This window comes from Lemur catta, chromosome 8 (assembly GCF_020740605.2).
Source record: "Lemur catta isolate mLemCat1 chromosome 8, mLemCat1.pri, whole genome shotgun sequence".
In the NCBI taxonomy this organism is placed as follows: domain Eukaryota; kingdom Metazoa; phylum Chordata; class Mammalia; order Primates; family Lemuridae; genus Lemur; species Lemur catta.
The window spans coordinates 57264990-57290009 of NC_059135.1; the positions used below are offsets into that span (position 1 = coordinate 57264990).

The 25020-nt window shown below is 38.5% G+C and overlaps 1 protein-coding gene across 2 annotated transcripts in view; it reads left to right on the plus strand.

Moving 5' to 3' along the window:
• The window catches only part of STK39 (serine/threonine kinase 39), a 271677-nt gene that overhangs the window by 204489 nt on the left and 42168 nt on the right, over nt 1-25020 (plus strand). For both annotated transcript variants that reach the window (XM_045559830.1, XM_045559831.1), the window contains exons 15-16: nt 11736-11788; nt 16131-16199. In XM_045559830.1, coding sequence (XP_045415786.1) covers nt 11736-11788; nt 16131-16199 — 122 coding nt within the window. The remainder of the gene's footprint in view (nt 1-11735; nt 11789-16130; nt 16200-25020) is intronic.

The window sequence follows — 25020 nt, forward strand, 5'->3', positions numbered from 1 at the left end:
TTTCTCCTTTGTTGGGTGGATATTTTAAACCTAGTTGAAATAGATCATTTTCCCTTTTAATGTGCTAATATGTAATATTGCTTTCCCTGGATTTAATTATACATATAAATTAATAGTAAAATTACAGGAATAGGAAAATTAAAATAAGGCATGCTCCTTTCTAATTCTGGGATTGCCTGATTAAAGTTTAAAGAATTTATTGTTGTCTGCTCACTTCATATTGTTATGGCTATCCTAAAGTTCTCTTATGGCTAATTCACTTGATTAGTAGCACAAATACTTTAAAACTTTTAAGCAAAAAATTATCTCTATTCTGAAACAACAAAGTTTGGAAATTCAGCTGAGCATGTGTCCAAGTTCTTGGCCAGACACACAGCTTCCTTTGGAAGTTTCTACACCCTGCAACCCACCTCACTTAGTCATTAGTCGCTGGCTCCCCAGAGGAGGGGACATAAGTCAGTCTCCTACATGTTCATGGCAGAGTGTTACCTCTGCTTCCCACAGATGGTGTAGCTAAAGTGAAAGATCTGTGTTTAATCGATACATAGATTTTCAGACCCCTTCAAATACTCTTTGGAGAATGCAGCCATGAAATCGCCCTTTGTAGCACTTGACAGGATACTTTGGGGGCTTCAGGAAGACGTGTATATAGGCCATCCATTTCTCCAGATTCTCTGAGCTCCCTCCATTGAGGTAAATCATCAGGAAACAATGCACAGTGGCTGTGTTATTTCAGTTCCCAGCAGAAATGCCGTCACTCAGGTTAAGATTTAATATTGTGCCTTCAGCACCTGGGAGAAAAAATGTCCATCTTTTGTACCATATTGTTGAAGACATTTATATGGAAAAAGTTTCTGTCTTTTACAACATAGAATTGAAGGCATTACTCAGTGTCCTTTATGAAGGGGCTTCCATAAAAAATTTCTCCTTGAAATTAATGCCAAGGAAAACAAAACCTACCTCGCATGTTTCTTTTTTGATAAGTAAGAACTGAACTATGCAATAGTTCCTCTTTTCTGCCTTAGCTGCTAGCAAATGAAGCTAAATCCAGTGTTCAGTTGGAGTGACTGACATCACAAGTATGTGGTTATAGGTCTTTCTGTTCTTTCTAATTAATTTCTGTTATTTTTAATAACTAAATGTTCAGTTATATATTTGGTTTAATTTTGTAATGATTTAACATCTTTTTTTGCAAAAATCACATAAACCAAATAAATAATTGGCAAAGAAGATGATAATTGTCCCTAATAATTACAGTTTGTAATGGTTTGTGCCTTAAAAAAATAAACTTCTATTATCTTAAAAATGTACTCATCCTGGAACGTTGCAGATGTATGCAGTGCCACTCACCTCCCCATACACGTCAGTCTGTAGAAACACATCTACCATGACATGACATGATGTCTAGATCCCAAGTGGTTATACACTAAATCTATGTCTTAGAGGTGCCTTTACATTTCTATTATATGGGACTTAGTATGTTGGCTGGGGAACCTCATGCATTGAAGAGAGAAATTCATCATGGAAACATTGAGTCTATCAGTTATCTGCAGTAAAATGCCACAAACTCTAAGTTTCAGGCACAGATAATGTTAATGAAGGTTAGTCCTATTTTGATCTCAGTTGATTTCAGAAAAGAGTCATATTACAAAGACCTCTACCTAATAAGCATGCTTAATATTTTTTCCTGCTACAAAACAGTGTGCACTTTAACCAGACTGTCATATTTCTTCTCCTGTCAGCCATACAGATGAATCTGGTTTTCATGTGATCACTCTATTTCCCTTTTACCCCATGGGTAAAAATAAGTTCAGTAGATACATTCACCGGACATTCTGAATGCTGAAGAGGACTGCTTGCTGCATGTGACAATATAGTTCCATAACCTTGACAGGAAGCAGAGCCCTTAGACAATAATCTGCCCAGTAACACAGCTGGGACATCACACAATTGATTTTGTGCTGTGTAGGTGAAACATTATTAAAATTTTGTGTTTTCAGCTCTGAAGTAAATATTAATATGACAAAATATTACATTTTAAAAATTCTGGATAGTAGGTACGTGTTTATTCCTTTAATTACTATTTGCACTTTCCTGTATGTTGAAAAGTTTTTCATAACTTTTGGAAGTATTATATACTAGAGAAAAATAGAATCCACCATGTTTAGGCTGGAGAGTGGGGAGGGTGGAGGAGAGGAAACGGCTGTGCCCTTCACCTGGCAGGCATGGAGATTTTGCAGTGGCTTTTGTAAAAGAAACACTTTAACTTAGTTTGGATTACTTTTAGATGAAAAGCATTTCTTGTAGCTAGGAAAGGCTATTATTTACTATATTTTTGCATGTGACTTATTCATAAGTGTCAGCACTGTACTGAGCATCAGAAATGTCTGTTTGCGAGGCTCTGCACGTGCATCTCTAAGACAGCTGTCAGCTGTGTCAAATCGTATGCAGCCAGCCTGTTCACTCTCTGCAGGCTGCAGATCTTAAGGGGTTCTTTAGGCTGAAACTCAGACAGCCAGCGAGAATCATCAGAGTCCCAAGCCAGAGGTTTTAGTTGCAGACAAAGCTGCAGACAACCAGTGTGTGAGGCCAAATTCTTTTAAGATATGTCAATATACCTTCTTTGAGGAAAACCGTGCATGTGCACACGTGTGTGTACACATATGTGTGTGACAGTCACTTCTCATTTTTTTGTTAAAGGGAACAGAGTGACTTTCTGATCTTTTTGACAGTGATCTTGGACTATGTGATGCTGCATGGCTTTATGTAGACTAGAATTCCGGATGCTACCAACTTATGTTTTCTAGGCCAAGTGTATATTTCTGGGTGTGTGGATGTACAATGCTGAAAGGAATTTTCACTTCTTAGAAGACTCATTGACTCAAGGGACATTTGCAGCAAGTCAAATGCATGAGCAAGGGTTGGGGGGGAGGGGCAGATATGTGATTCAGTTGTTATTCTCACCCCTCTGGAGCATATGGCACAGGCTAGATGGAGAGAGATACATCTAGGAGAGCTTTGATTTCAGGCAGGGCTTTGGGACACAGTGTTGATAGGTACAGCAGTGGCTCTCAACCTTCAGAGTCACAGGTAGCAAACAAAGCTGTTGTCTCTTCCCCACCTTCCCCACCCTCTAACCTGAACACATTTGGTTGATTCTTTTTTCTAGCATATAATACTTTTGAAAATTATGAAAAAACATTTCAATCCACAGGAAAGTGCAAAGAGTAATAAAATGAATACACACGTACTTACCATCCAGATTTTTAAAAATAGTAACATTCTGTCACATTTACTTTGGTGCCGAATACAATCTTATGGAACACCTTCCCATCTGTAACCTCTCTCATTGCGTGTGCTAATTCTTAACTGGGTGCAGGGATATAACGGGGAGAAAAGCCTTCCTTCTGGGGATCGAGCCTCCTCTCACCCTGCCTGCAGCTTGAGAACCACCAAGCTAGAATAAAGCACAAAGGTCTAGAATTCCTGAGTCCCAGATTTGGGTGTCATTTCTGCCATTAGTGGCTCCTAGCATAGGTCTGACACCTAGTAGGTGATCAATAACAATTTATGGAGTATTGAGTGAATTAACTAGCTGTATAATCTTAGGCAAGCCACTTAATCTCTTTGGCTTCAGTTTTTTTCACCTGAGGAATGAGGAAAATGGTTTAGGTGACCTCTAAGGCCCCTTTCAGTTGTAAAATTATATGATTCTGTGATTGGAGCTTTACTTCAGAGGAAGATTAATTTGACACGAGTGTGAAGGATGGATCATAGTGAGAGCCAAGAGAGGGGAAATGCACCTTTCTCTGAATTGGTCTGATATTTTCTTCGCTACTACTATTTTCTAAGCACTTATTAACATTGGGTTTTCCCCTGAAGTTTGCATATGGCAGCTGTCATTCTCTGGGAAGATTGCAAACTCTTTAAGGACTGGAGCAATGACTTTTTCCCACCTGTTTCTGTGTACCTCAAAATTTAAGACCTAATAATAGCTTATAGCAGTGCCAGGGAGTTCAGACAGTTTCTCACACAGCTCATTTAATCTGTGAGGAAAGCATTATTTCCCCTTTTTACTGCAGGAGAAACTGAATGTTAGAGAGGTGAAGTGGCTTACGGAATGTCATTGCTGGCAAGTGGCTGGACTGCAAATTGGTCTCAGATGACCAATCTGGGCTAGTTAACTGACTTACGAACCCTGCTCTAGGAAAGCCCAGAGATGAGCATGAACACTGCTTCAGAGCAGCCATTGCCTTGGCCACGAGAAGCTGTTTCTTTCTCTTCCTGATTCTTTTGCTTCTGGCCTTACGTTGTAAGTTCCTTCAACTTATCCTTATATTGCCTCATTTTTTTCATGTCTCATTAAGTACAACAGTTTTCTTTCAGGCCTAGACATTCATCTGCCAAGGATTATTATACCCTGAGCACCAGCTCCCTCAATCTTTTATGACCCATTTTCCTTTTGTTGTATATCTTTAGTCTTAGCAATAGCAATGTATGCTTGTATGTGTGTGTGAGTATGTGTGAAGTATTCTGTGTTCATTAAATCATGTATTCTCCTCTGTGGCAGATCATGATGACCTAACCTTGGTCAGTAGCAGTGAAGTTTTAGAGAAATGGATGATGAGAATTGTTACGGAGGTGTAACACACAGGTCTTGGAGTTGGCTGTCACCACCATTTACTGTCCTACAGGGCAAAGGAGGAGAAAGGACTGTGAGAGGAAAAGTGATGCATTCCGTTTTGGATATGCTGAGTTTTTTTGTGTGTCATTTTTGGACATTGCATGGAGATGTACCATGTAGGTAGCTGATGATGAACTTCTAGCTCTGGGGTAGTACCTAAAATTGAGTTATGGGTTTGGAATTAATCATTGAGGGCAGGAATGAGAAGCGAAGGGTGGAAGATGGACATCAACATTGTCGGGACAGGCGCACACAGGTAGAGCAGTGTTGGGGCAGCAGAGAAAGGGCGGCCAGGAAACTGGGGAAGACCAGAAGAAGGTGGCGTCACAGAAGCCAACGGAGAGGCACTTCATAAAAGGCAGACTCGTGAACTCTGCATTCATTCAACAAATACTGTCTGTGCAGCCCCTCAGCACTGTGCTGGGTGCTAAGGGGAAGAATAGTGAACAAGGCAAGATGGGGGTAGGATTTGGAACTTATTATCTAGTGTGTGAGCTAGACATTAAAGCAATAACCATATGGTTCCATGTGTGCAAAATGGAGCATGCAAAGTGTGGAACTGGAGGCTAGGGGTTCACTCTCCTGTCCCAGCTTCCCAAAACAGACTCCGCCAGGCCCCAGAGCATGATTCGATTCAGTTGGGGAGGGAGCATGAGCATGACAGGAAACTTTCAAGCCCAAGGGGAGAAGCTGGCTCCCTCAAGATGCTGCAGGCAGCAGGAGCTCCATGTGTTTGAGGGGCTGAGGGAGCTGGCAATGTGTGAATTGGAGAGAGTGGGGAAGATGGGGGTGGGAGACAGGCAAGAGCCGGGGCTTGCAAGGTTGTGCAAAGGATTTTGAATTTTAGGAATAAGGGGAAGAAAATGGAATTTTTAAGCACAGGAGTGACACGATCAGATTTTCATGTAAGACAATGACCAGCTGCTGTGCAGATTGTGAGTGTGAGTGTGGGTGTGGAGAGCCCCATTCATTAGTAGCATCCAGGGACGTTCACAGGAGGGTTGCGGGTGCCATGGGGAAGGGACATGCACTGGAAAAAATAAGGGGTAGCATTTATAAAGTTCCAGATTTAGTGATTTTGGATATGTTCTTTACCACTTCTAAGCCCCAGTTTCTTTGTCTGTAAAATAATAGGGAATAAGAGTGTTCCCGACTTCAAAGGCTGTTTTGAACACAGAATGAGACAACATTTGTAAAACACAAAGCATGTCCCAGCAGACAGTAAATACTATTGTCTTAGTCCATTCTGTGCTGCTATAACAAAATACCATAGACTGGGTAATTTATAGCGAACAGAAATGTATTCGCTCCTGGTTCTGGAGGCTGGGAAGTCAAAGGTCAAGGAGCCACATCTGGCAGGGGCTTTCCTCCTGTGTCACTCCGTGGCGGAAGGGCAAAGAGAGGGTGAGAGAACAAGAGAGTGAAGTCTCAGCTTCAAGCCCTTTTATAACCATCATCAGTCTGTTCATGAGGGTGGAGCCCTTGTGACCTAAACATCTCCCATTAGGCCTCACCTCCCAACATGACTATATTGGACATTAAGTTTCCAACACATCCTTTTTGGGGAGAACATTCAAACCACAGCAGCTATGAATTATTACTTTCCCCTCTTGCAGTTAAAGAAACTGATTACAGAAGGCCAAACAAGTAATCGAGTATGTAAGGAGTCCCTTGGGAATTCCCTGGACGCTAACAGCTGCACCCTGACCTGGAATTTTGGATCAAAGTAAGGAAGAACAAGCCTGTTGTCTGAGAAATCTCATGCTGTGAAGGAGGGAGGGGCGGCTCCTGGGTCCCTGGAAAACTATCCCTGACACTCTGCAGAGACCCTGGGTGGTGGTACCAACCTCAAAGCTTAATAGCTGGCTGTCATCCTCATTTGAGAGCATCCCTGTGGTGCAGGGTATGCAGTGCCAATGACAGTGACTGTTTCTGATGCCCTTTGACAATGAGTGGTCTTTGGACTTCTGCAACTTTTTGATCACATGTGGTTCTTAGAGCGTGAGTGCTCCTAAGAGACATTCACGTGAAGCTGAAGAATGCAAATAGTTCTGAGCTGGCATTTTGGCTTTGGAACCCTCCAGGAGCAATAACTCTGTCAGATTGTCCCGACACGGTACATTAAAAGGTGCAGATAAAAGCTACATTCTGTAAAATATATACTACAATTGCACCAGCCTTCTGCACCTCTACCACCAGGAAATGTTCTGTGTTCACTCACGTGTTCCTCGTTGCCATTCCCGTAGCCAAACGCCCCGTTTGAGCGACCTTAAGATGAACCGAAAGAATAAGAAAAACTTTATGCACTCCAGTCTGTATCTCTGAACTTCTCACTTTGCATGGACATAGCAAAAAGAACGTTTGTTGGAACTGAACAGCAGTTACTAAAAGTAAAAAAAAAAAAAAAAAATCAGTTTCAAGTTTGTAAGTTTATTGATTGTATTTTCTTTTTGGTTAAGTTTCTGTGACCTTATTTTCTTTCCCATGATTAGTTTCTCCCATGCCCTTAGTCTGTGGGTCAGTGTATTATTTATATGACTCTTTTTAGGAGATCCTTAAAAAGAGCATGGAAGTCTTACCATTTCAGAAAACTTTGCCCACAGAAATAGGTTCATGTGTTACTATCGGCAGAAGTTATATTTTATATTCAGTCTCACTAATGAGTGCTGATTGACTGAATCTGGCCCACACATTAGTGTCAAAATGTTTAAAGTAAGTACCAACAATTAAAATGTGGGATAAAATGTCAAATTTCTTGGTTCTTTGAAAAATCTGAATATTTAGCCACATTGAGCCCAAATTCCTGCCTTGCCACAACTAGCTGATGCTGTGTAGCATTGCCCTCTTTAGGTGGGGAAGAAACTTTCCAGCTGGCGTAGTCCCCACATCTCCTTGATTTTTAATACACACCCTGCTTTACTCAGAGTACCTGCAGTATTGCTTACAGATTGCCGGTCAGAGTATAGATCAGTACAGCTTCAGTGAAGGAGAATTTGATGATATCTATCAAACTGCAAATGCATATATCCTTTGACCAAGCAATTGACTTCTATAAACTTATTTTATGCTTATATATGTGCAAAATGACATAAGAACAAGGTTATTTATTGAAGCACTATTTAGTGAAAGGTTGGAAGCAATCTGTTCATAGAATGGGAACTGGTTAAAAATGGTTATAAGCATGTAACAGAAAACGATGTGGCTGTAAAGAAAAGAGTGAGAAAGGCCTCTATGAACTAATATGGAGAAATTCCAACATATATTATTAAATTAAAAGAAAGGCAAGGTACCGAACAGTGGATATAGTATGCTACTATTTGTATTATATATGGATATTTGCTATTAATAGTACATGCATAAAACACCTCAGGACGTGTGCACAAAAGTCTCGAAACATTGATTTTCTCTGGGAGGGGAACCAGATAGTTGGGTGACAGGAGTGGGAGGCCTAATGTTCACAGAATATCTTATTGTACCTTTTGATTTTTAAACCATTTCATTGTATCACCTATTTTGAAAAGTTAATTTCCTGCCTGAGCCCCTGTAGGTATTTGCATTTGCAATGAGCAATAAGAGGTTGTGCCTTACCAAATTTAAGAGTTTTTATTTGAGGATTGAAAAGGTTTTTAATAAGGGTTATCAAAGGCAGCCTGGGTGTTGAAACTGTTACTCTCAAGTTTTTACCATTTCCTCTGTAAAGTTGCACTGACTTGGTTTCTGGCCTTAAATCATACCTATTTTCAGCTTCCCTGAAATCAGAGTGTTCTGTGCCATATCAATTAAAGTAAATGTACTTTCAATTAAAGGTGTTAAGTATGAATCTGAAAAGATTAATTCTTTATAAAAGGATGACCTTCAGTAGTTAGATCCAATTAGGCATTTTTCCAACGATATTTCATCTTGATGGGACAAGTCTACTACTCACAATCAATCACGGTGATCTTTTCAAAGGCAAGTATTTTAGGTTCAGAGTCATAAAAGAATGACTTGACTATGCAACCTCCATAACTCGAGCCACAGTTGATGTAGATAGAGATTATGGGTGTTGGATATTACTTTTTTGTTATTAATATTTAAAGCATCAGGATGTGCATGATGGTATTCTGGGTACAGTTCCTATACCTCTCTTTCCATGGCCTTGGTAGCATAAGCTGATTTAAATGAGACTGATCAAAAGAAAGAGGGGGGAGGAACAATGACACAAATTAGTGTTGAATCAAATTCCTTTTTATTTTTTTTCTCCTTCTGTCATTTTATTATTAAATACGTGATAAATATTTGCAATACTTGCTGGTCATTTTATGGTAACATGCAAAACCTTGGGGAATGGTATTTTCTCTAAAAAGTTAAAAGAAATTGAGCATTTCTATTTCTGTTAGGTATTTCCAGTATATTAATAGAATTGTTGGTCCTTATTCTGCCACTCATTAAATTTGGAGAAGTCATTGAACAGAGTCGTCAAAAAAATGGAAAACAAGTAGTACCTCTTTGCATATCTCTATCTTAAAGGTTGATTGTTGGAATCATTTGAGATTTTATATGTGTGCGTGTGTGTGTATGTGTTTTTGTGTATTTGTATTACTAAAATTATGGTCCAGTGACCCTGGGGTCCTTGTGACCCTTTCAGGGAGCCCATGAGGTCAAAACTATTTTTTATAATAATATTAAGAAATTATTTGCCTTTTTTACTTTCATTCTTTCACACATGTTCAGTGGAATTTTTCAGCAGCTGGCTACATGCCATTCGACACTGCAGCAGATTGCAGAAGCAAGTATAAGAATCTAGCTATCTTAAGGCAGATCTTGTAGAGGTTTATGAAAATGTAAAACAGTGTGCTCTTTTCACTGATTTGTTTTTATGTGGAAAAGGAAAGTAATTTTTCCTAGGAAAATTTTTATATTAACATGATGGGCTAATTATTGTCATTTTCAATGAATACATTAATATTTAAAAAATTTATCAGTTTTAATTTCTAATATAGCAAATTTTGATGGATATAGTGACATAATCAAAAGCTCTTTAGGGATCCTCAGTACTTTTTAAGAATAAAAACAGGCCCTAAGACCAAGATGTTTGAGAATTGTTGATATATATGAACACACTGTGTAAATGTCGGGTGACATTTGTAGTTTATCAAGAAACTATAAGCTGTTTAAACAATGCAGCACACGGACAGTCCCTTCTGTTGCAGGCACTGATTGTCAATGGCACATTCCACCCCAGGGCGTGGTTCTTTAGTCTGGGGTCCAAGATCATCTCTGAACACTCTGTAATTATCTACAATTTCATGTGTAAGCTGTGTACAGTAGTCCCCCCTTATGCACGGGGGACACATTCCAAGACCCCCAGTGGATGCCTAAAACCTCAGATAGTACTGAACCCTGTATACACTATGTTTTTGCCTATATAATATACCACTGATCGAGTTTAATTTAAAAATTAGGCACAGTAAAACATTAACAACAATAACTAAATGAAATAGAATGATTATAGCAATATACTGCAATGAAAAGATAGGTGAATGTGGTCTCTCTCAAAATAACTCATCATACTGTACTGGGGGTAACTGAAACCTTGGAAAGTGAAACTGGATAAAGGAGGACTACTGTGTGCACACTTTCAGGGTGAGGGTCCACAATTTCCACAGTTTTCAGATTTCCATAAGGTTAAAGAAGCACAGCTATAGTTCTTGCTGAAGTCCCCTGGTCCATTCTAGCCCTGAGAGGAGCAGTGATAAAAAGTCAAGGTGGGGAAACTTAAGGGGAGCTGCAAAGTTCAAGGTTCAAGGCTCTCATATCTGGGCACAGGCTAGGCATCTCTCAAGTTCTTGGCCCGTTACTTCTCCCCGTGTCACTTATGCAAAAGTGTTGAACTTGGGCTGTTTTCTAGGCACTGAGGGGAAGGGCTCTCTCTCCGTGGGTACCATGCCTCTGCATCTCTCAGGGCCTCCTTGCACTTAGTGCGGTAGTGTATGTTAGGACACAAAGAGCCAAGATGAGGCTATGGACCAAAGAGGGTCCAGAGACCAGCTTCATCATGGTGCGGGCACTGTTAACAGAGACCAGGAGGCGTTACACAGAGCTGTAGAGTAGTAAAACGGGAAGACTAACAGGATCTGCTCCAATTTTCATGGCACCACAGGAGGAGGAAGATGTTCAGGTTGTCTCTGTCTTGAGCCCTCTCTGTGGCAGAGCTAATAGTTGAGTTCTTGTGGAAATTTCTAGTTCATGTTTCCTGCTGCAGTTTCTTAAGGTGTTTTTATTAACTTTAATTCTAGCATCTGTTGACAGTACCTATAATATTTTAGTGTTCTTACGAGAATTTAAAACCATTCTAATTATAGCTCACTGCCCTATATCACTGTTTCTTAAAATTAATTTGAATGGAAAGCTTGTGTCTTAGATATTATGTTTCATATCTCCCCAGTGTCATTTAATTTTTAATTGCATAGATGTATATATTTTACAGTTTTAAGTAAGCATTTTAGGTTTACTTAAATAAACTTTTATGTATTCAGGGGGCAATTTTGCAACATTCATAGGTCCCCTATATTTACATAAAATTTTTAACTACAAAATGTACACCTTATTCTGGGCATTTTGTTGCATAATTTAATGTGTAATGCTCTGTTAAACTCTGTTGCTGATACCATCTTCCCTGTTTGTTTCACTTTTAAAAATAATTTAATAAAATACTATTTTCCCAGAGAAAATTGGAAAATACATTGGATATCATTTAAAGACTTCTGAAATTTTTAATTATGAAATTATATTTAAGATTTCCTATTTCATGCAGATTTTACAAAACAAACATTTTGGTTTTGGATTGTGATAGAAGCATGTTTATACAGGGTAAATTCCATAAACTAAGCAAATCTCTTCATTTATTATTGTCATAACTATCTCTTCTAGTTGAGGAAATATTTGGAGGTAACTCAAAACTATACAATGCTATCTACATGTTAGCAGCATCTTGTAAAACTTGGAATACGTTTAGTTTGATTAAACTTGCTTCCCTAGAATTTAATGTGCTACATGTTATGTATTTCAGAAACTCCAGAAAGGAACTTAATGATATACGATTTGAGTTTACTCCAGGAAGAGGTAAGTTTTAATTGAAATTATTATTTTATTACCACAAGGAGCATTTGAGAAATTGATTACAAGCATGTGGTTATAATTTGCTATTCAAAACTGCTTTGTCTAAAAGCAAAGGAAGGAAGAAAGGAGGGAGAGATGGAAGGAAGGAAGGAAGGACTTTTGATGATTGTAAGGATTCAGAACCAAACCACTGCTGACTACGTGAATCCCAATGACACATGCTGCACAGTATATATACGCATATAAATTAGATATATTAGCTCAGCCATGAAATAAATACTGATATGCAGGCCTTAAAGGAAATTATGATGAGCGTAATGAGAAACATACAGCAGTCTTGATCAGAGTTGTGCAGTAAACCATGGTACCATATAAAAAGTTTTTTTGTTTTTTTTTTTTACTTTGGCTCTATTCTTAGTTCAAGTTACACGAAGCCTCTCTTGGGGACTGTTTGCAGCCTCTATTTATTTGCTGCAGGCACCCAGGTAAGCTTGGTAGGAAAAATGCCAGTCTTGCAGCTAAATGCAATTTGAGCACTTTACACAGTTATTACCACTGCGCAAAGGCTACGCTGATTGTTCCTTCAGCTTCTGGATGCCTGGAAGCCATAGGACCACATATGATTTTTTTGTCATCTCTTACGCCTGGCAGAGAACCTGGCATGCAGGAGAACCTCCAGTAATCTTGGTTAATTAGTGGATAAATAACATACATGAACAGTCTCCAGAGATCACAGGATGGTTGTTAAAAAAATTACCATTTGCACTATTTAGTTTATAACCAAAATAGCCTAGAGAAGTAAAAAAGTCAGATGCTAATTCTAAGACTGTAACTGTTTTCCCTGACCTCTGGTTTCACATTTTTATATGCATGAAAACGTTTTCCTCAATGTCTATACTGAATACCTTTCTAAAGCACATTAGTCTCATACATTAGAATGTATTAATATATGTAAGCTAATACCACTCTGTGTTTATTTTATGTCTTAGGGCTGCACATAAGTTGTAACTTGATTAAATAAATTGTATTTGTTAAAATCTTGAAAACCCTGAAGTAAAAGAATTTTTTAGCTTTATAGCTGGTCAGTGAGTGAACTGCCTTGATCCCCCTGCTGCCGTCACCTGCAGGAAGACACAGAGCCAAACACCCACAGGAACCAAAGTGAATGGTGGGCACTTCAGGAAACCAGAGAATCCTGTCTAAATGCATTTATGTTCAGTTTTTGTTTTTTTTAAATGCTGCCAGCCAAACAAAATACGTACCTGAGCCATATGTGGTCGTAGACTCCCTGGTTCCTGATCGCTAGTCCTCTGTAAATACAGAGGTTTAATGATTTCTGGTATATTTGAATTATACTAAAATATGAAGCACTTTTTTTACAAAATAAATGTACATAAGGCCCTAATGAATTTGCTAACTGATCTTTCTCTCCAGCGCTACCCATCTTTAATAGTTGAGAATTGCTCTATGAAACTCTACAGCACTGGTTAGTGTTATCAAAAAGCTGTCTATTTTGTCACAATATAAAAATACTGACCAGGCCATGCTGTGATAAAAATCTGGTAATTATATGATAAATGTTTCAAGTACAGTCAGTAGAAATAACAGATTCTTATTTTAAGGTTGTTTCTTTTCATCTGATTCTTTAAAATTGACTATGACAATGAAAATCAATTTTAATTTTAAGAGGTAACAAAGAAATGAATTTCTGAATTAAGGATTTCTGTGGTTAAGATGGCCCCATCAGCATTACTGACCGGGCCATTTGCACTGGCTTTGGCAACCTCATTTGCCACGGTTAGATGCACAGTCCCTGCTTTTGTTGCCCAGACAGAACCCATAGCATTGTCTTCCTGATGACAGCCGGCTTTTACCTAGCAGCTGAGCACAGGCCTGCCATTAGCAGAAGCACTGTGTGCATATCACTGCACCTCTGTGATTACTGGTGCCGTTTGTATTTCAAACATTGTTGCAGTAAATCTGTGCATGCACATCACGTGTTTGTGCTATATATACGTGCAAATAAGTATATATGATATAAAATATATAAACCATGACATATTCTCTGTCCTCATTTGAGGATAAGCCCATTTTGTTTAATGCGTTGCTATGTGCTCTGGAAGCTGTACATTAACACATGATCATTTAACCTGTTTAGACATCAGAAATGTTAAAAAGCTTAAGGAAAAATATATTATGAGTGAAACATGAAATAACAATTATTTCACATTTCGTTATTACTGATAACTTTCTTATATGTATACAAAACCACTGCCTAATGGCACACACAGAGATATGGAATATCGCCCATTTGGGCCAGTCACCATTACCTGTTTGCCGTTTTGATGTGACTCATCTGGTGTCCAGACGTCCCGAAAATAGTGGGACATGCTGTATATATACTTTAATCATTTGGGAATGTCAGTTACTTTGATACTGTTTTAGTGCTGTCCCTCAACATGGCTTTGTTTGATTATTCCATTCTCAACTGTGTTCCGGGATTGTAGCTCCATACACATGTGCAAGATCTTACAGTTACTTTAGAAATGGTGGTAACACATTCAAATGCTTTAACAGATAACCAACAGAAATATGATGACTGTCCACTGTATGCCAAGTGCCTACTAGGTACTAAGCACTCAAATTCATTATGCTTCTTTTCCTGAAGATTTCGGTGGTATCCAGGAAGATGGAGGCTCTGAGGCTGAATGTACTAGCAGCTTGAACAAGCTGAATCATATTCAGAGTAGAGCCTTTCATTATGCTACCCTGGGTTCCACGATTATAGGATCATTTTATCATGAAGAGGCTTTATAAGATATTTTTTGTACTGCTAGCAAAAAAGACAAGACTCAAAACAAGCTCACCTTATATGTACTTTCATAGCTTAGTAAGATTCCCATATAGTTCTTTGCCATTTACTTTATTTTATTCCATTTCATTATGATTTCATTATGAAATGGATAAAATGATAGAATACTGCAGTTTCTCTGGAAGTGACAAGAATATACATTGTGTCTCACATTTTTATTGGAGATTTGGGAAATTAGGCCATGTATAAAAGGGAGAGAAGTGCACAAGAGCATAAGGTGTGTTTCCAGTGATGTTTGGCTATGGCATTGTCATCATAGTTACCATTTACTGAGTACTTACTATGTATCAGACACTGGGCTAATCGCTTTAAAGCCCAACAATCATTGAAAGACAAATGTACCTTCAGCAGACGCTCATGTGTGCATGCACTTACACACGCACACATATTTGCACACACGTCCACACACACGCACGAGCTCACTTACATAGTCACCACATCTAAAGCACAGATGAAGTAAGGAAACCCAGTTTAAGTTTAGCGAAGCTTTTGGCATGACAGACTGTAACACAGTGTAGATACTTGTTTGATTTAGCAGCTACTTTCAGGCGCTCCCTAACTTCAAACTTCCTCTAGATTGTTATGGCCTGCTGAGCCAGTTTCTTCTTATCAAGCTACAGTTCTGGATATTTGTGAGAATATCAGAAGATCGTGGGGACCAAGTCATCTCCCTTGTAAAAACATAGGGGCTTATAATGGTTCTTTTGAGCACATTGCAATTTATCAATTTCTCTTTACAAAGTCTTCAGATAGAAGATAACAGTGTTATCCTGTTCATTCGTAACCTTTCAATTAAGCAATTTCAGCTATATTCACTTGCCACAGCCTGTTCGGCCCCATCTTTATGTGATTGCTAACTCCTGTCACTTTTCATTGAGAAACTACATTATTTTATTCAACCACATTTTCTAAGAGAATGAATCTGTTGCTATCAAATGATCAATGTCATGTTAAAGGAGTTTCTTAATAGCATAAATTTTAATAGCTCATCTTAATAGTCCAACAAGCTCATAGCCTGTTTATACAAAATATAAGGTTGTATCTGATGCTACCCATTCAACCTTTGCCATAAATTCTGACTCAGTAGCTACTAAAGATAGAAAAGGATTGATGATAGCAGGAATTAACCTTGGTAAGAAAGAAAAGCTGTGTCATAGGGAACAGTTATAACTTCTAGAGGTATTCTTGGGGATTAATTCAGATCGTAGCCAGAGGGCAAAAGTTTTTTAGTTCACCAAAAATGAAAAATAATTTTGTATAAATTCTGTTGGATAAATAGCAAGATGCAAACTGCACATAGCAAAATGTATTTCAAGTTGCTTCTGATTTTTTTTCTCCTGATAGAATCTGAATTGTTGAATTAAAACTCATGTGAGTGATTTTAGTAAATGAAAAATATATATTTTACATTGTACTGGATTGTTGATTTTTATTTTATCGTTACTAATACATATTCATTTCACATTTGGACAGATACAGCAGATGGTGTATCTCAGGAGCTCTTCTCTGCTGGCTTGGTTGATGGACATGATGTAGTTATAGGTAAATTGTTTTTCAGTATGCAGTGTCATTTTATTGGTATATCAAATGGAAATGTGTTTGGAAGCAAAAGTTTGCACTAAGGAATAATTCACTCTATGAATTTTTGAGAAATTCTTCTTGAATTTATAGAAGTATATTTAGAATCATATTTAATTTTCTTTTTTTAAAAGCTCTAAATGTAATTCTGTCCCATTTGTCTAGATATGATTTATCAAATGAGTAGCCGCACTTATTGGAAATATGACTACCCAGAAGTAAGACCCCAAAGCCCATGATGTAGCAAGAATAAGAGGGTGTAAGTTCTGTGCACCAAAGTACAGGAACCTCTGAGGGCTTTTCTCAGAGTTTCTCTATTCTTTCTTTGGACACTATTTTAATAAACTTAGATGTTAGTTTTCTCAGTCCTCGGCAATATTCATTATAAAATCTTAAGGTTAGATAGGACCTTAAAGACCATTTAGGCCAGTGCTTTCATTACATAGATAAAGAAACATATTCCTAATGTGGTTCAGTGGTTTACCCAGAGCCATGCAGCTGGGTTGTGACAGTGCCACTTCACTTTGAAACCATGGGTCTTTCTGCCACTTTTAGAATCAGAAGATAGCTGCACGGAGATAGAGGAGCCTGCTGGACACAGGCATGCTGGTAGGACCACGCCAGGATTGGTGGACCACCTTACAAGGCAAAGGAGGCAGAAAAGCTCTAAGAGGCAGACAGGGTTATCTAAGAAAATGTGTAGCCTGGTTCTACGTAGGGGAGGATGAATAGCTCCATGCTCCTCAGCAAATTGAGTTTACAAAGATGTAACTTTGGTTCCACTACTGTTTATTGTTTATTCATAAGTTATTCATAAGACCCTAAGTTATCAAGATTAGTTAACATAGTATTGTTACTCATGATATATTAATTATATTGTTAACTATAATACTAACATTAATTAGGGGAATGTATATTATGGTAGCACTTTCTTCAAAAATATTGAAATCAAAACTGATAATTGAAATGACATGGTCCCCCAAATGATGTGTTTTAATTTTAAAAATCACTTATTTAAAATAAGTCCTTTCCTAATAATGCTGAAGTATGTGACTACAAGAGAGTTTAAGGTAGATGTACATACCTATCAGAATAATTTGTTCCTAGAAACTCTGTAATGTAGATTATTATAAAGTGAATTTTATTTAAATGAGAATAACTGGGTTTTTAGTGGGAGATTATAATTATGAATAAAGAAACACTAATATTTATATACAAATGATATATCATAAATACAAAGATATCTTTATAATTAGAAAAAATTTAAGCTTCTTTATTAATTATACATGAAGCGTACACCTTGATTTCACAAGAAAGCTCTAATTACTTTGCCAAGTGGTGCATATATGAGGAGATATAGATATATTTTAAAGGAAAGTGACATACATCCTGCATACATTTATTTGTCTGTGTGTGTACATTTCCTTATAGATATTGTGTTTCACACTTTCCTTTACAATCTTGTGAGATCTCATGGCCAGCTGATCTTTCACCTAAATTTTCTGATCAAATATGAGGGGGAGGCTGAGAAAAAGGTCAATTCAAGTTTGTTGTCTACTTTAAATTTCAGAGTTCTTCATGTTAACCTACAAATTCTTTGATAAAGGTGAATGCTCTCATTCTTGTTAGAAAAATAAATACACACCTTTGTGTCTTAGTTACCCAAAGAAATAAGGAGAACAGTTAGTGGCTAGATCAGGATATAATTTCCTTAAAGAGAGCTGTGGTCCATATACTAAGCAGCCAGAGTTAAAAATTAATCACTAAAGTGAAAATAATAATTTAAAAACTTCTTTTAAATACTTGGTAATGTCTTCTATTGGGCATGAAGTCAAGGATCAAATCCATCTTTTGATTTGAGTTGATCCTGGCAGGTGGTTGGAACACGGAAAGTAAAAGATTCATGGAAGGGCATTAGGTAACATCTTTTTAAAAGCATGGTCTTGCTTGAGGCCTGCAGTCAAATTTAGTGTACTACTTTTTTTTGGCCCAGGCTCAACTGAATCTCAGCTAAAGGGATTTTTTGTTGTTGAATTTTTAAAAGGAGGAAATTAAGACATAGAGGTCATGTATAACTTATTGAGTGTGTTTTAAATATGGCATATAACCATAAGGCTTCTATTTTTCTATATCTTAATTACTTTTCTAAGAAATCTTCAACTTGCTTTTTTCCCCTTCTTAATGCTAAAGCATTCCTATGTGTAGAGTATTGGAATAAGAACAGGCATGTGTAACTCTTTTTTATATAGTAGCACTTAAAAATGCCTTACGTGGACATCACACCTAAGAGTTTACAGGCAAAATTTGCATATTTCATTTGATCATCCCATCAATTCTGTAAGATGGGGAGGACAGGTTGTTTTTAATCACCATTTTATGGACTGAAAACAGGTTGTAAGAAGTGTCTGTAATATTGCAACTTGTAGTGGTCCTTGAACTTGGGTTTTGTTGACTCCAAGTCTGGGCCTTAACCCTGACACTCTATATACAATTTATCTTACATCTTCATCCTTGAAAAAGTAGATCCAGGTAATTTTAAATGATGGTGATAATGATGGTGGTTCTCGTGTCTTCTGGAAGAAAATACCATTTTTTAAATTTGATTTTCCCTGGATCAGATCAGCAGATGTTTTATATTTTAATTGTTGATTACTTGACAAACAGGTAAGATTTGTTTGATCCCGTTCCCTCTAACTTATCCCAGCAAATTTCTACCCCCTCCCTTATCATCTGTTTCCCTCTTTACTGGGTGTGTCCCACCATCATACGAATATGATTTTATTTTCCCCATCTTTAAAAAGCCCTCTTGCTACCCCACCTCTTGTTACAGCTACTTCTGTCCTTCCCCTTACAGCTAAACTGATCAAAAGCGTAGCCCCGGGCAATTCCTTTCTTATCACTGCCCCTTGAACCTACCGGAATCAGACTTTTGACCTCTTCACTCCATGGTTCTTTTCAAAGCCATATTGGGGAGAACACACACCTGGCAGATGGGATGGCAGGTGTATAGGGAGGCGTGGGGGGAGGGCAGAGGACACGTGGTCTGAGAAGGACTGCCATGTTCCTAAATCCGAGGTTAATTCTCAGTCCTCATCTTGCATGATGTATCATCAGCAGCACTGGGCACAGTCGACAATCCCCTTCTCCACGATAAGATATAATATTTCACTTTGTTTTTAGGACTCCACCCTCTCTTGATCTTCCCACCTTACTTGTTCTTTTTTGTTGGTTCTTCCTCTTCTCTCTGGTCTGTAAATCTTGATGTGTCCAAGAACTCTTTTGTTAGATCTCTTCTTTTTTCTGTACTTACTTACTCCTTTGATGATCTCATCTGGTTTCATGGTATTATATGCCTTCCATTGTCTAACTGCCAACTTTGTGTCTGTGACCTGGATTTCTGCTTTGAATTCCATTCACATGTCCCTTTTTAGTATCTTCACTTGGAAAGGTAATTAATAGACAACCCAAATTTAATTCACATCTCTAAAATCCAGCCCCAACCTACTCCTCCAGGAGTTTTGCCTTCTCAGTTGATGTCATCTCCACCTTTCCAGGTGTTGGACCAAAAACCTGGAAGTTTTCCTTACCTTTTCTTTCTCTCATACCCCACATCTAACCCATCCGAATGTGCCCAGGACCCAGCAGCTACTCATCATCCTGCGTCCCATTCTGTTTCAAGCCCCTCTCATCTCTCAGTTGAATTCTCGAATTCTTCTCTTTGCTGGTGCTCCAGCCTCTGTGCTTCCTCCCTCCAGCTTGTTCCGTCTCAGTAGCTAGAGAGATCCAGGTAAAGTAAATGAGACCCAAAAGGCTGCGTATTGTGTGATCCTACTGCTATGAAAGGTCCACAGGAGGCAAATCTGTCGAGTCAGACAGTAGGAGGGTGGTTGCCAGAGGCTGGGGATGAGGGGTTAAGGGGAGTGACTGCTAATGGATATCAGGTTTCTCTTTAGGGTGATTAAAATGTTCTGGAATTAGAAATGATAGTGGCCGCACACCCTTCTGACTTTAGTAAAAACCACTGATTATGTACTTTAAAAGAGTGAATTTTATAATATGTGAATTGTATCTCAATTTAAAAAAGGAAGCCAGATCATGTAAGTGCTTCAGTCAAGACCCCAGGGACTCTCCACCCATGTCTCCGTGGCTTCCAGTCCCTCACACTGTGTGCTCTGTGACATCTCAGACCTCGTTTCTCCTACTCTACCCCAGCTCACTCTACCCCAGCCACCCTGGCTGTTGTACTTGCTCTGTGTCTAGGATGCTCCTTCTCCAGGGCCACATATGCCCACCCCACTTCTCCTGGTGCTGAAATAAAACCTTGCAAAGGGGCCTTCCCTGACCAGCCTACTTAAAATCGCATGCCACCCTAACTTTCAACCCCACTTTCTTACCTTATTCTACCTAGTCTCTCCTGAATCCAATAGGCTCTAGTTTTCATTTATTTATTTTTTTTAGCTATATAAGACTTCCCCTGTGCATAAGTTTCTTGATGGCCAGGACTTTTATCTGTTTTGTTAACTGGTGTGTTCCCAGTGTGCCCCAAACTCAGTATTTCACATAGTAGGCTCTCAATAAACATTTGTTAACCAGATCTCACTCTTAAATATACAGATATCTCATAACATTTACTTTAGAGATTAAGGATAGTTTGTATACAGGATTCTAGTATTTTAAGAATCTTGCTTTCAAGATTACAAAATTCAAATAGCATTTGCAAACATGAAATAAGCACACTGAAGAAGGGTGTGCAAAAGTAGTCCAGTTCGTGTAGAGGTTTGAATGATTCTTATGTATGTATTTTTTCAGATTCTATAATATAAAATAGCTGACATTTAAATAGGTTAAAAATCTGTGGATTTTTTCATCAGTATTTTCTTTTGAATTGGAGTGAATATTTTTGGCAGCGTGAAAAAAACTGAAAAAAGCAGTAGGATATGCTATGGAGCAGTGGATGTTATGACTTTTACTCTAATGCAGCAAACACAGGTTCAAAAAATCTTCAATACTTAGCTTCAGGTAGTGTGCAGACCTTTGCAAAGCAGAGTTTGGATCGAGGAAGAGCCGGTATAGTGTCATGAAGTGATTGCTTTCATGCAGAAACAAAGCAGCACAGAAAATAAATGTGTTGTTTGTAGGCTGAAATCATAAACCCACTTCAGTTGTGCTTAAACTCAGCACTACCGTAGGCAAGAAACAGGACATGTTTTTAGGGTTTGTGTAAATAGATGTTGATAACATTGGCAAGGCTTCCTGAATGGATGTTGGTTTAAAAAAAATAAATTTGCAAGATGAAAACCTAGATGATATGCATGTATAAATTTGCTCATCTTGCCTGGCTGGGTTGGCTGACAAATGGAAATATACCAGATCTGAGCCCCCATTCCAGTTGCTTCAAAGAATTCCCAAGGATGATTGATAGTGAGACAGCAGAGAAACTCCTTGTTTCCTTTTCCTTGTGGTTAAAAAACAGCCAGGTATAATAGAAAGAAATTTTCTCTGCAGTGGAAGCACAGGGGGGAAAATACAAAAACCAAAATTCGTATGTGCAAAAGAAAACCAGGCCTTGTGTGTCTGATGTTTTTGAGGAATGAATTTAATAAGTGTTAGGACCTTAGCAATGGAGAAGGAGCGCGCATGGCTGTGTTAGGCTAGGCAGTTGCACGGCCTGCTCACCGGCTCCTACAGAGCTGCTGACCTCCAATCTGCAAGGCCGGATACAGAGGCCAGGGTTTGATAAGCCTGCTTGACGGATGCCTTCCAGAAACGTGCCCACTGACTGCTTTTTGCTGGGTCTTTATACCACCCTTTCCTGGCTTTGTAGAAACATATGTCTATTTCCTTTAAGTTGGAGTTTAGAACCAGATGTTGGATTTTCTGTTCCTGAAAAAGGAGCTGTGTTTCTGCATTCATTTGTACAGTTTTCCTCTAATGGATTTTGAGTCTAGCTGACTAGTTGCCACTGAAATGAAAACTTACTTTAGTTCTGTATGTGCCCACATGCTCTCTCTGGACTTTCAGACCTAGAGTTTGTGCCCCTGGGATGTTCTTTTCCTCTGCATAAAGAATCGTGTTTCAAACCTGTATGCATGCAAGATTCACCAGGCATGTCACCCCCACAGAGCCTCCTTTGCTGCCTGCCCCCCTCCTTTCCACAATCTGGAGGACAGCTTTTCCTGGTCTAGAATGCCAGGGAACTGTGATTTTTCCACCTGTGACAGGTGGCTCTCATGCTGCTGTACTTCTTGGCACTGTGTGTGGAGGTTGAAGGTATCTGTAGGGCAAGGCTTGTCTTCTATGTTACTAATCTCTACTGTCCTTGCCACACATAGGCACTTAATAAATATGTTGGATAAATGAGTACATTGTATTCTTTTTGCAAATTTAATACTGGATTAGGCACCAGTTGATGATTTATTTGGACAGTGCAACTATTGTTACATCTTCTAAAAACTAGAGAATAATTCACCATGATTGATTCCCCGCACCCCCTTTCCCCTCTTTCCTTTCTCTCTCTCCCTCTCCCTCCCTCCCTCCCTCTCTCTCTCTCTCTCTCTCTCTCTCTCTCTCTCTCTCAGAAACTGACATTTCTTGTGACTTTTTGAGTCCAGTCTCTTGGAAAGGAAATATGATTGGTCAGAGAGCCCTCTGTCCTCCAAGGGCTTGCTGAAGTCACAGTGTTTGTCCAAGTACAGACTATGAGATGCCTGCATCAGGTTCTTATCTGGGGTGCTTATTAAAAATGCCCGTTTCTGGGTTCCAGCCTAGAGCTACAGCATCAGGAATCTTTTGGGCATAGAGTTTGGACATTTGCATTTTCAACAAGCATCCCAGGTGATTCTTATACACACTAGAATTTCATGGTCGCTTTTTTAGTTTCTGCTTATAGTAATCTTTGGAGACCATTTTAGCTCATGTTGTCATCCGAACCCTTTCCCAATCTCACTAATGTCCTTTGCTTTTCTGCCTTATCTGATTCTCTTCTCTCTTTAGGAGAAGACTGTTTTAAAACTGTGCCAGTTAACTTCTTAAAATTGTGTATGTGAATGGTAGATGCTACCTCTGTAGAAGAGCCTCACTGGTATAAATTTTCACCATAATGAGTAGTTACAGTTTTTATTAAAACTAATATTGCTGCTCAGGGTGCGGGAGATCCTCCAGATGGCCTTCAGCTTTTATTGTTCTGTGTAATGACAGAGTGTCTTTGGGCTCCTAAGTACGGGAGCAACAGAGTCTTTGTTCAATCATGAGCATATGGTTAGATGTGTGAGGAAAGCTCTCTGTTCCCCCAGCTATAGGCAGGGATATTTAAGTCTGCTAGGAGTGATCCAGGATTTATTGAGCAGCAGGACACTTTTACAGTGGAAGTCTTGGAAAACAGCGAACATATTCTATCTTACGTTCAGTTTGGTGATTATGCTGCAGTGTGTACTGAAGTTGAAACTCACTGAAGAAAGCCTTTCATTAACAAAATAGTCTCCTTATTATACAACTGTGCTATGACTTTGAAATGGTGACAGGTAATAAAGAAAGAAAGCTCCTTAAATCTGTCTGGGTTTAGACAGGCTTGGGGGTAGTTGAATGATGTCCATAAATGCAGTTGAGTGATTCCTGATTCAAAGTTGTCTGCATGTTAAGTTTAATACCCTAGGGAATTAGGGACTATAAGTGTCGTGGGAGTGCTATGCTGATTACTTGTATATTTTTTTTTACCAGAAAGAAATGTTGAACAGTTAAATATGACATGGGGTTTCCATTTCCAAAAAGACACCACTGCCAATTTGATTGTAACTCATTGCTCCTGATTTCCCAAATATCTTTTTCTCTTTTAAAAAATTTTTTGTTGAAATATTTATTCCCTAAATAGGAAAATATAACATTAATATTAAAAATTGGTGTACAAAAATATGTTTATAAATTTACAAGTAATAAGCTGGACTGTCTAATATAAAAGTATGATGCATATTGAATAATGATTCTAATTCCATTCAGATAAAAGGCTACCATTTCAACATGAGTTAAAATATTCAGCAGTTGAACTGTTTGGAGAAGTGGTAGAATCACAGTGTTGCTGTTCAAACTTCCAGAGAGCTGTTTGCTCTGTGGAATGCTGGGAACCAGGCCTGAATAAATGTGCAGAGGCAACCACGTGAGTGTGCATGTGCACACACAGCACACAAATTCAGCATTCATTTGGTCATAGACCTAAGGGTTTATATATATATATGTATATATATATATATATGTTTGCTTAATTGTAACAGAAAGACTGAAGTAAAGCACATAGAACTCTTGCTTTGACAGGGTATCATTTTTATAATCTGATAAAATCATAGGGGAGCGACCACACTCCTCTGCCCAAAATTAAGGGAATTAAACAGAAGAAAGTGTTCCTAGCAAACTAAGGCAGAAGCTAAGCTGCAGTGCCCACTCATATAATTGAATCCTCTGCCAGCCCAGCTACTCCCTGTGCTTATCTGTCTGCCAATGCTAATGTGGAATGATCAGCTATCCAGACAACAGGCAGACCTGTTGTTTATAAAGAACTGATTTTGGAGGAGAAGGCAGTGATGCAAAACTACCTTTCAAAATATGGGCAAATATTAGTTCCAGGAAGTTCTAGCTAAAATAACATGTGTAATAATTTCCTCAGTTTTGATTAGGAATCGGTACAGGAGTAAGGCACACTGTAAGCCCTGATTTTCTAATTAACTCTGTTACTTTGTATTTAGTTAGGAGTTGTGTATCCTCTCTAAAGCCACTGGTACAGATAGGGTCCAATTAA